This window comes from Dicentrarchus labrax, unplaced genomic scaffold (assembly GCF_905237075.1).
Source record: "Dicentrarchus labrax unplaced genomic scaffold, dlabrax2021, whole genome shotgun sequence".
NCBI classification, from domain to species: Eukaryota; Metazoa; Chordata; class Actinopteri; family Moronidae; genus Dicentrarchus; species Dicentrarchus labrax.
In genome coordinates, this window is record NW_026136706.1 from 25,105,195 (window position 1) to 25,118,051 (window position 12,857).

Below are 12,857 nucleotides of genomic sequence, written 5' to 3' on the forward strand. Positions count from 1 at the left end.
GGACTGTTGTATTAGACTGCATTAGGTGTACCTGTTTTTCCACCTCTGGTTTCGTTCAAGATTGTTGGCTATCCAGTGAACCAGCCTGCATGTCTGCCAGTTTTGAGTGGAACCATAGTAATAATGGATGCAGAAGGCGTTGCTCAACTATCTGTAGAATATGACACTTCCACTTCCCCAGAAAAAACTGCTATTTTTTTGGTTCCAGCAGAGAACCAACTTTTTGGGTTCAAAAGCAATTTAACTTGAGTCAAAATGCTCTGAACAATTTCAAACTGGGTGTGGGAACCAGAATGGAGCCTGTTCTCTGTTAGTGGAAAGGGCCTGTAGCCCTTTGTTAACGATGCATATGATTACAAAGGTTCCTCTCAAAGCTGATGCAAATGAACTACAACTAGAGCTAATTTGGTGGAAAAGCACTACAAGTAGAGTATGTGTCTACACGTATAGTATCCCCTCCCTCATCTAAAGGGTTCTAAAAGCTTCCAAATATGAATTAACCAGACCAACTACAGATCTACAGAACTACAAAAAAAAATTAAATAATCAATAACAATTATCTCTCTTAAATCACTCTATGGTATATCCATAATCTATCCATAAGAGAGATCAATACTACAGAGGTAGAAAGTTCATAGATTAGACATTTAAAGAATATTCCTAAATTGCTATAACCACTTACAGAGGACCAGTTTTTCTTCTGCATCTATTTGCATCTATCTTCAACAATTTCATGAACCAGTGTTGAGTCTAAACTGATTAATCACAGCCCATACATAATATTACAATTATGATCGTACTAATTATAATTTCTAAATGATGAAACAAAGGCTGCATCATAGTTTTGGTGTATTTGTTTATGGTATGTTAATCCACTCCAAAGCTTCTCTCGATTCAGCTCACTTTGCATATTTCCAGCGGCAGTTGTCTGCATTGTGATAGATTGCTCCCTTTTTAATGTGTTTACTCTGCGTTCTGTGCTAATGCAGAAGAATGGATGCCTTTATCTGGACCCCCATAAAGGCATCCAGCCCTGAGGGCTCTGTATTACAGTTTATTTATTTTATTTTTTTGTCTGCCACAGGGCTAATGACACAGGAGTCCTCTCCTATAAAGACCACCTACCAGTGAGCCAGATAGTCATTGGAGACACCAACAGAACGGGCTCGCAGGCCGTCTACCACATCGGCCCTCTGCGTTGTTATGGAGACAGTAGGTGATCACCTCGGTGTTGAAGCTGCCGAGCCAGATTTGGCTGCAGATGGAGGCCTTAATTCCCAGGCTTATTGTTGATCAGACACAAACCCTGCTCAGATGATGTGTTTATTCCTTGTGTGTTTATCCAGGGATAGAGAGTTAAACTTCATCTGTTCTGTTTCAAGTCTGTTCAAACTGGCTGTGTGGACTATAACCTTAAAATCTGCTGGACCTACCAGGAGGTCCGTCTTTACAAACTCATTTTTGTGCAGCCAGGCAGGGCTACCAGATTGTGGGGAAATTCAGGGGGGAAGCAGAGCTGGACAGCAGCACTGGAACATGAAAGAGATTGTAGATATTTACTGCTTGCATGTCCCAGAGTGAGCTGTGGACACAGAGCAGGGGAATTTTTAGCAGCTCATCTGCAGTCAAATGTAGTTCAAACCCCATGATTTTATTTTAAATCCATTTACTAAAGACATCAAATGTGTCAGTCTGAAGTATGTTTAAAATTATGGACAAGACATGTAGAATATTTCATGCAACAATATACATGTGATGTGACCTATTTTAGTTGGTTTTTTGGTCCGGCTACTAAACAATTTCTACACATTATGAGACATTCTTATCATAATTTGCTATATATGTATAACTATATAAGGAGTTTATGAGCATGTACTGTATAATAAATAGAATAAGGAAAATACTTTGCTGATAGTAGAAAACAGAAGTAGACAGGAGAAATAGCTTACAGTAGGTAATTGGCATTTAGTTTCTAACAACTCCGCAAAACTATGCAAATCATGGACTATTCCTTTGTTCAGATCCTGGACGAGCCCCCCATTTATCACAAACTGCTCAAGGAATGTGACAAGTAGGGAGTCCACGGAAGAGATTTACTTAAAACAAGAGTAATGTATTAAACTAACTTTAACACAGAATCATTATACAAGACAAAAGACAGTAATGCAATGTGGATTCCAGCTGCAGGAAGGGAGGCAGTGACTGTCCAGCTTAGCTTAATCAGCTTCCATGTCAACCTATTTCCTGCTGGGGCCAGGAAAGCCTCCAAGAGAGTGGGAGTGGCTTCACAGTATTTTGTCTAAAATAAACTGATTTAGTTTTGTGGTATTTTGACATGATCATTTAACTCTGATCCCACAGCATCACATGGCTATGAGCTCTCCTAACAAACGTCATGGGCATTTCTCTCAGGAGATGCCGGCACCAGCTGAAAACAGCACTCGTTGTTGGTTCAAATAGTTAACATGCTTAAAACTATTATTTATTTAGATGTTTTCCTGACAATGGATCTCTTACAATTCCGTGAATAATGGCTGCGCTCTTTGAATGGAAAAGGATATAGAGTGATGTTGTTATACCACTTCAAAACCTCTTAGGGAGGATGTTGAGACAGATGGTCGGCTGTGGAATGTGTGTGAATTTTGACACCAGAGACCACAATTTGCTTCCTGTTTCCTACCAGAAGTCAACATTGGAAACACTCAGATGTCATGTTTCATTAAATCCCTCCTTTCTTGTACTTCATGGTTGCAAATGTGATGAAATGATGCAAGTAAGGGAAGCAAGGAGTTAATTAGACACTGTAATCTTCCTGCCTTCACTTTGCTTTCATTTTCCCTTTCCTTTGACTACTCCCTTCTTTACTTTCTCTTTTGTTTCAGAGTCTATATGGAACGCAGCGTCTTTCTACCAAGAGTCCTCCTATCTCTACTTCCCTACCCTACAGGCTGAGCTCGCGTCTGATATCTCTTTCTACTTCAAGACTAGTGCTCCTTCAGGAGTGTTTCTGGAGAACCTGGGCCTCAAGGACTTCATCCGAGTGGAGCTCAGTTGTGAGTCAAACATTCGGACCAGAATAAGAGAAGTGCAGCATGCACAAAGTACATGACAAGGACATGAACACAGAACAGTCATACATAAGAACGCCCACAAAAGCTGTCAGTAATATATATATATATATATATTGCTATTCTCAGACGGAAATGCCAGCTACACTGTAGTTGACAGTTTAATTTCCCAGAGAAGCAGGCTGTCAAGTCTGCACAGCATGATGTAATCCTAATGACATAGTCAACAGCAATGTCATGCTGTCATAGGAGACATTAAAAGCATTTCCTTACTACTGCAGCTGAAATCTGAAATCCTTAATGAATACGCCAGATGAATAAAGAAGCAGGACTTCATTACATTGCCTCACAGATTTACTGTAACAAATAGGGAAAAGAAGAGAAAATGCTGCAAAACATAGATTTACAAAAAAAAATTACTGGTTTACAGGAGTATGGAGCCAGAACAGTCTCATAATGGATAAATGCACACAGAAATGAATAAATACACGAAAAAGGACTCACAAATGTATTTGGGGAGTTGTATATATAGATAACTTGATACACAAATGCATTTTCAATGCACACACAAATATGCTTCAATCCATATATAAGTAAAATAAAAATTAACATATAAAATAAGATTTGTAAACATGTTTGTGATGCGCACACAAATATTTCTTGTTTTAAATATGTGCAATAAAAATTCACAAATGTACAAATCGTCAGGTATTTGCAATTTTCAACAAATACATATTTGGAAGTTGTTACATTGATATATGAATTGTCAAACGCGCATTTGTCTCAGTGCTTTTAATTTGCAAACCTCCCTGCATTTGTGTCTGGAATTTTGAGACTCTTCTAGCGTGACTCTGATACACAAATGCATTTTTTCTACAAGGGGGTCGTCTGCAGCCAATCAGATGTCTCACTCCTTTACAGCCAATCACATGAGTGCCTCACGAAAAAAGGAAACATGGTGTCTGGAAGCGGCAACCGCGACAATTTAAGTGTAAGTGAAACAACTGTCGCGGTTGCGGCTTCCAGACGCCATGTTTCCTTTTTTCGCTGCCGTCTCCTCTGGCCCATCTAGATCATGATCTAGATCCATATCATTCGTTCATATCATCATCATATCCGTTGCGCGCTGTAATGACGTCAGTTAAAAACTCCTCATGGGGAGACACTCATGTGATTGGCTGTAAAGCAGTGAGACATCTGATTGGCTGCAGACGACCCCCTTGTAGAAAAAATGAATTTGTGTATCAGAGTCACGTCAGGAGAGTCTCAAAAATCCACACACAAATGCAGGGAGGTTTACAAATTGAAAGCACTGAGACAAATGCGCGTTTGACAATTCATATATCAATGTAACAACTTCCAAATATGTATTTGATGAAAATTGAAAATACCTGACGATTTGTACATTTGTGAATTTTTATTGCACATATTTAAAACAAGAAATATTTGTGTGTGCATCGCAAATGTGTTTACAAATCTTATTTTTATATGTTAATTTTTTTTACTTATATATGGATTGAAGCATATTTGTGTGTGCATTGAAAATGCATTTGTGATCGAGTCATATATATATACACAACTCCACAAATACATTTGTGGAGTTGTGTATATATTTGTGTTGTGTATATATTTCGTGCATTTATTCATTTCTGTGTGCATTTATCCATTATGAGACTCCATACATGAGCACCAATAAAGAAATACACTGTAGTTCTCAAGATTGCAAGAAAATTGCATGGGTGTGAGTTTGTACTTACCAAAGAGAATATTTAATAATCACAGTATATATCCAGTCCTCAGAGAGGTAGTTCAAGTGGCAGTGGATTAGTTTATTTATTACAACTGTTTAAAAAGGTGTGTAATTGTTGATTACAGTGTGTGCAAATCTTAGGCAAGAGTTCTCAGGATACTTGGAGCCATTATATATTACTGCAGCATCAGAGACATTGTGAAATATTGACGAGCTGTCAGCTGAGCCCCCTCATAAATCTATTCAGGTCATCAAGTTTTCCCAGCAGCATTGTATCGCATTGCATCAGAAAGGCAGGACAGAGAAGACATAAAACACCTAATATCACATTCAGTCTGACCTGGCTGTCGTATGTGTGTGTGTGTACGATTCCCCACTGACCTCCCAGCTCCCTCGGCGGTGACTTTTTCCTTTGATGTGGGAAACGGTCCGGTGGTGCTGTCAATGAAGTCCCACCTCCCTCTGAATGACAGACAGTGGCACTACGTGAGGGCAGAGCGCAATGTGAAGGAGGCCTCCCTGCAGGTCGACCAGCTCCCCCTACGCTTCCTGGAGGCTCCAGCTGACGGACACCCCCGCTTACGGCTCAGCAGCCAGCTGTTTGTAGGTAGGGTCACCATCAGACTGAATACACCTCCACCTGAGAGAGTTATTTGGAGTTCTGTTTGTGGTCTAATATTCACTCAGTTTTTGGTCTCCAACAAATCTACAGGGACATATCTGGCTCTTTAGCTGCTAAATGCTATGTTCACCAGCTACAGTAGTGACTAACTTGGTCTGTGCTAGATGGTAGTGTGCAGTGGAGAGCTTTTTTTTTTTTGTACTGCAAACCGCTTCCTGCTGATGGAAATGATGTTGATGAAAACAGTAAATTTGCAGGCAACTTAAACCAAAACAGTGGGCCTCATGCATGAATCGTTAGTCACCACAATGGAAATTGCTTCCTCTGTACGCAGTGTGGTTCAGCGCAGCAGTACCATTACATTTTTGTCATTTTTGCCAATTACTTTGTACAACAGGATAATGTGTCTTTTCAGTTCCAGCTTGTACTAATTAACTGGACTCTCCCTCTTCTGTCACCCTGCATCTGTGACCCTGTTAACTGGCGACTTTCAGCCGAATAAAGTTGCCAGTTGAATGTCTCTCATTAAATCAAAACACTGGCGAGCCACAGGACTTCCACCTGTGTGGTATTGTAATCCAGGGCTGTGAATTGAGGGATACCGAGTAGTGCTTCTGCTGTGTGGAGTCTGTTTAGCTTTGCTGCTCTAGGGCGCTTTCCCATTTGAAAAAACAATACTGAACATGACATGATGATGTGGCGTCACATGCGGTTGCTTGCTGGCTTGTATTATTGCGGATTCTGCGACAGCCCTACATACTGTACGTTTTGTGGCATTCATCAATACTTTCGTACTTCCCGTTATTAGGTAAGATCAAAACTTAAGAGTGCCCTAGACCACATGTAACCACATGTAATACAGAAGAAAAAGGTTGTACAGTTATTTATTCAATAGTAATTTTAAATGGTTACGCTCATTAAAGATGATTAGTTGAACCCCCCGCGCCTTTGGGGGCCCCCTTTAAAAAGGGGGAAAAAATTTTTTTTTTTTCCTCCCCCTCCTCTATTTTTCCCCTTTTTGGGTTTTGGGCCCCCTGCCCCCCTTGGGTGCCCCTAGTTGACACCACAGTACAAGTACACTCAGTTTTCATACACTGCTGCTCAGCATACCCAGATAAATCGACTCATATGTGCATCAAGGCACCATCTCAAAATCTGTTCCCCTTCCTCAACAGAGAACAATTCCATTTAATCATAGACCAATACTGTCCAAATAATATCTTGAATACAGTGGCCCGCTGGCTAGGGGGAGCACATGACCTGGCTGCACCTTGCTGCACCTTGCTGCACCCCCAGAGAAACTTCTCCAATGATGGCTCCAGTGTGCTGGAGTCTGTTGAAATGTCTTTTTTGATGGCCTTACTTTCCTTTATCTTTCATTTCTTCTTTTGTCTGAGTTTAACGTTACCTGTCAAATGTCAGTAGATTGTTGGTTTTGCACACAGCACTTTGTATGGTTTATTGGGGAGTTTCCATATGCTAGTTGTAAAATTAAGATCAAACACAATTCATCAATATAGCCAGGTGGGTAAGAACCGGCTTGGCTGTCAGCGCACGTTTCATGAATCATCCCATGTAGGATTTTCTTTTTTCCTACTGTTGCTTTGTGCAAGAACAAATGCAACGAGACATTCATGCATATGGCCCAATGAGCTGAAAGACAGTAAAACCCTCCGTAGAGCTGGGTAGAACTGCAGGGTCGGGTGTGGGTTTATCACTTGGAGCGGCACCTTTAAGATTACACACAGTCCTTTTTTCTGTTGTTAATATAAAAAGAATATTGATCAGGGCAGCTTTAAAGGGAAGGTTGTCTTAATACAGCACTCCCATGCCATATGTACTTTCATTTTGAAAGAGTTATTGGTTGCTGTAATCATCCCTCCTCTCCCAACTGGCCTTGAAGTGATCCTTTCACAGCACGACTGAAAGAAATGGGAGACAGACACTTCTTTTGTGCCAAAATGCATTCTAAAGTACAGCTGAGGCTAACATGAGGCTTCAGCAGTCTGAGTCAGTCAAATCAAGTGGGTATCTTCTGACAGTGTATCTGTTTTAGTACATATTTTCCTCTTTATGTGTTCTTCTTGTGTATGCACAACCACTAGCTGAGATACTTCATTTGGCTATTGCAGTCTCATATTAGCTATGGCTGAACTTAAAAGTGCACAGATCAAGGACTGTGGAGTTTTTCCCTTATCTCTTACAGTGTAGTCACACTACAAAGCTGTCTCTTAACAGCCAGAACTGAGAGAAGAAGTGATTATAGCTAACAATAACACTTTAAATGTACATTTATCCTCTGAGTATAGCACTAATATAGACTAACATACAAAGCCTGTCCTGTAAGCTACTGTGAAGAACTAATGTATTTTATTATTATTTCATTATTGCTGTGGCCCAGGAGCATGGCTGCTCTCTTTCTTCTCTCTCCCCTTCTGACATTTTAATGTCTCCTTAATAATACACCATCCCTATGGAGGGGACAGAGATACCATTAAAAGAGTTTTTTTTTACGTGTTCTCAATTTTAGGCCTCAGTTCATGCACTTAATGGATCATTTACTTAAAAAAAATAATTTATCAGAGGAGTGAAATGACAAATGGAAGCAATAATCCTCTGTGGACCTCAGACGAACTTGTAATTAGGTGAAGATTCAGTTGTTTCATAAGAAGGTACAAAGGTGTCATTTAATCAAAGTTCAAATGTTCTGATGAAAGAAACAAAGTTAATACGAATGTGGGATTGCGTTGTTATAAAGTCTTTTCCCTGACATTTTAATACTGAACAGATGATAAAAATGAGTTTTAATTATATTTATAAAATAACATGTGGGAATATAACAAAGAAACAAATTTTATCAATGCGTTAAAACAAAAAACTCATTGCCAAAGTACGCAGTTCACAAATATAGAAATAATGTCCGCAGGAACATAGCATATATTTTAGGAAACAGACAAAATATCATTGTGAAATTTCGCCTACATGGTACAAGAACTGCAACAATTAGTTGATTAATGGATTAGTCGTCAACTATCAAATTAATCATCTGACTATTTTGATAATAAATTAATAATAGTATTTTAGTATATACTAGTAATAAAATATTCTCTGATCAGCTTCTCCAATGGGAATATTTTCTGGTTTCTTTGGGTTGTGGACAAAAGATATTGCCATCAACTGGGCTTTGGGAGACAGTGATCCACACTTCTCACTATTTTCTGATATTTTATGGACTAAACAACAGACAGATTAATTGACAATGACAATAATAGCCCTGCATGGTACTATAAATCTGTATTATGCAAAACCTACATTGTACTAGTTCCACAAGTCACATCCTTAAATAGAGTTCTATTTGACAGAAGAAAACAGTTGTGGTGGGTAATGAAATATTGATGTGGACTACACTGAGATCCGTGTTGAATTCCTTTCCTACTCCAAATTGGATTGTAAGTGTGAAAATGTTTTAAATATACAGTGTAGTATGTAACACAATGGGGCTGTTAATTATTTAAAAGCTCCTTCCATTTTCTTTATAATAGATTTCAGTAAACAGTAAGTAAGTAAGTAAGTTTACTATGTAATATTTCTGTCTATTTACACTGCAATTACACTAAAAGGCTGCAACCCCAAGCCGTATTAAATGCTTTCATTCTAACAGACAATCAGGGCACATATAGATAGGTTTCCAGTTTGCAAAAAACAAGGATGAATGTATTTCAGCGGCAGAAAAAAAGTTTTGCTTAGATAACGACATTTTGGCATTAAAGTAGGAATAAAGCAATTTGATGGAAATAAGTAAAATTAGTCTTTAGAGGTACATTTCTATGTGGTCGTCGCCTAAGCAATCCAAAAGGTTTTTGCAACATGACACAAACCCAGACTACATAAAGTTCGCCTCTATCTGATAGTGAGTGTGTGTGTGTCCAAGACCATCAACTGGCAGGCCCACACTTCTCTTCCCAGTAGTTCCCATTTGGAGCCATGATTGCAGTGTTTTTGAACCATTCATTTTACCTCAGCTTACTATCTTACCATCACATTTTAGCTCCTAACTAATCATGGATGTATGTGCGGGCTAAGTGCATGAAAGTGATTTCGAGAAGAGTGAGATTGAAACAAAACAAGACCAGAAAGGCACTGTATAAATTCAGTCCTTTACCATTTATTTAACATTGTGTATGGATTGCTGTTTTTGCCATCAAAATATAAAAAACATTAGATATGTATATGCCTACAAAAGTAATAATAAAGGCCTGCAGTTCATACAGGCAAAGCTTCACTCCATATGAAGCAGTATCATTTATCAGCTTCAGGGTATAATTAATGGAGATTTTACCCACCTGTTTTGTATGTTTTTTTCCAAGTATAAATTATAGGCATAGCAATATGATACATTTCCATCCAAAGTCATCAGTCTCTGAAGCATATATTATCAGCTGTCACCATGCCAGAAATGTTTATATGTTCTCTATGTGCTCACAGTGATGTCTCTTGGAAACTTGTGTAGTCCATTAAATTGTATATTTAGTCTTATTGAGGGTTCACACGCTTAAGTGCCTACCGAGTTGCCCTAGATGCACACTGGAATTAAGTAAATGTTTGTCGTAAATCCTCATCAGCCTTAAAGGGAATCGTGGTTATAAAGTCATCAGAAGCTGCTTAGCACAGCCTGTGAGCGAGCATTAGCTGCGACTAACGGCCATCCTCCTCTCAGGGGGAACAGCATCTCAGCAGAGAGGCTTCCTGGGCTGCATCAGGACACTGACCGTCAACGGCGTGAGCTTTGACCTGGAGGAGAGGGCCAAGATGACGCCCGGGGTGAGCTCAGGTTGCCCCGGCTACTGCAGCGGCTCCAGCAGCCTCTGCCACAACAGAGGCAGGTGCATTGAGAAGAGCAATGGCTATGTGTGCGACTGCTCCCAGTCGGCTTACGGGGGAACTACCTGCGACCAAGGTGAGCGTGATCAACCACAGAAACTCTAAATTTAATGCAGTTCTTTTAATAGATTAATGTTGATTACGGCAAACAAATAATCAATCAAGTCAAGGTCATTCCATTACAGCGCATCAATAAAAATGCGAGTAATGCAAGAGGCAATTAGTACTTGTCCTGACACCAGGCTCCAAGAACATTTAAAATGCATTAGACCAAATTATCTCCTGCAATATGTGAGCACAGAAGAGAGCTCAGACACACACAACACAACTGAAATGCCCAGCGCAGATAGAAGAGCAGCAGGCTGAGCAAACAGCCATACAGACATGCTAGAGAGTTTGAAGACAAGAGATTAAAACTCTGCCTGCAACTGTGGCCAACCACTCTGCACTATTTACACAGTATCCTCTAGCTCAGTGTGTTAAATATGAACCCATGCCAGGATACAGATAATCCGACTGCTGTGATATTCTTACCACGCAGTTTGTTGTGTTATTGTGGTGAAGAGCCTATTAGATATGTCACCTGCAGGTTATAGACTCTCCCTTTGATCTGAGTCTCTCTGGGAGTTAAACTTTCAGGAGTGAAATACAGTTCTTGGATAAACGATAGCGTGATTTTCAAAGCTCTGTGTTGTAGAGATTTTGACATAATGAAAGCAATCCACATTAAAATGTATGATTAAACAACAAATGTGGCCGCTTTGCAAAGCAAACTGTCAGCTTTATTTTCTGGTATATATATATATAGTGTATGAATACATTAGCGCTTTTGTTCTGAACAGCAGCAGCCTCGAGACTGCCTGCTTCAGTGGATGTGCTGCTAGTAGAGACTGTGTTACTACTGAGGGACTCCACCCTTCCCTACTCACTCTTGAATTTGGCTTTTTCATCACATAAAACACAGAAAAGCTTGCTTGTTAAGGCAGCTTTAAATCTCAGCACCTGTTGAGGCAATAATGTGATTTCATGTGTCTGAGCAGTGTGTAGAGCAGTCGGTCTGCCTATTTATATTCTGTTCATATGAAAGCTGTTTGTCCTCAGTCATTTGAAATAATTTTAAATCCTGTCAGATAAAATACTTAACACCATCATGGCAGCAGAAATGTGGACAGAAACATACTGTTTGACATGAAGCACTTAGTTGCCTTCAGGCATTCAGCCCTCAGTTGAAATGACAGTGATGTGATTTCACATTGAGACTGTGAGGTCATAATGTAGCTTTATTTTGAAGGGTTTTTTTCCCCCCCAGGTACATGGCTTAAAGAGGTCATGCTAACCAAAACTTGTTCCATTTAAAGGACCAGTGTGTAGGATTTAGTGGCATCTAGCAATGTAGTTGCAACTCTACTGGAAAAGGGGGAAAAAAAACATGCCTGTGATTGGTTTGTTTTTTCTGGGCTACTTGAGAAAGAGGCCATAGAAGAAGATCCGTTCCCTTTGTAGATAAAAATGGCTCATTCTTAGATAACTATTTATATATATTATATATATTAGATGTATAGATATTTGAATTGGCCTTAAAGGTCCGGTGTGTAACGTTGGCCTATTCTGTATACGTTATATTATACTTTTTTTTTTTCAATGTATAATGCAGAGAAAATGCTTGTGGTAATATTTTGGAGTCACTGCAACCTGACCTGGAACTTCTAAGCACCTTTTCATAGTCATATTGGTGCAAAATCAGAGCACAATCCACATAGAAAAGGTCTATTTTTATCGGCCACCAGATTTTTGGGTTACAAAAAGAGTGAGGGAGCTTTTATTCTTTGAGTGTAGGCTTACGACACTTTCCCAGGCTCAGAGACAGTTATGGTGGTATACGTGTCGCCCGGGAGGACGGACTGCCTTAAGGTCAGGGAACAAAAGTTTCTTCTGTGCGGAAAACACCACACAATGCATGAAATATTGTAACATGTTTTCCTGCAGCCTTGATGGACTCAAGTGTGTATCTCTGGCTATTTCTAGCCACTATTCCACTTGCCCAGAGAGTTCAGCATATACACACACCACTACACCTCTGAAGAAAGACATTACTATTGTTGCATTCATATTATGAGATGTAATGAACGTTGCAGCTTCTGGAGGTTGTTAGCTGTGTTTTAGCCCTATATCCTTGTTTAGTTAGAGCCGAGTTCCCTGCACTGAAATGTTCTTCTATCCCTGCCCCTGTGTCTGCAGAGGTGTCAGTGTCCTTCGACATGGAGTCCTCAGTGACCTACACCTTCCAGGAGCCCTTCTCAGTGATGCAGAACAGAAGCTCGCAGGCCTCCAGTGTTTCTACAGAAAGCAGCAGCAGGGCCAGAGAGGACGTGGCCTTTAGCTTTGTCACCTCCCAGAAGCCGGCCATGCTGCTGACCGTCAGCACCTTCAACCAGCAGTACATCGCTGTCATCCTGGCCAAGAACGGTACATACAGCTTTTACATGAATATATACATACCAAAGAAAATAGACCTACAAAGTAATAACCTACGGCA

At 39.9% G+C, this 12,857-nt stretch overlaps 1 protein-coding gene across 2 annotated transcripts in view; it reads left to right on the plus strand.

The window, feature by feature from the left end:
* LOC127365473 (contactin-associated protein-like 5) overlaps positions 1-12,857 on the plus strand; it is a 92,524-nt gene that overhangs the window by 66,117 nt on the left and 13,550 nt on the right. For both annotated transcript variants that reach the window (XM_051403576.1, XM_051403577.1), the window contains 5 exons: positions 1,085-1,212; positions 2,883-3,053; positions 5,207-5,425; positions 10,158-10,397; positions 12,560-12,787. In XM_051403576.1, the coding sequence (XP_051259536.1) occupies positions 1,085-1,212; positions 2,883-3,053; positions 5,207-5,425; positions 10,158-10,397; positions 12,560-12,787 (986 nt within the window). The remainder of the gene's footprint in view (positions 1-1,084; positions 1,213-2,882; positions 3,054-5,206; positions 5,426-10,157; positions 10,398-12,559; positions 12,788-12,857) is intronic.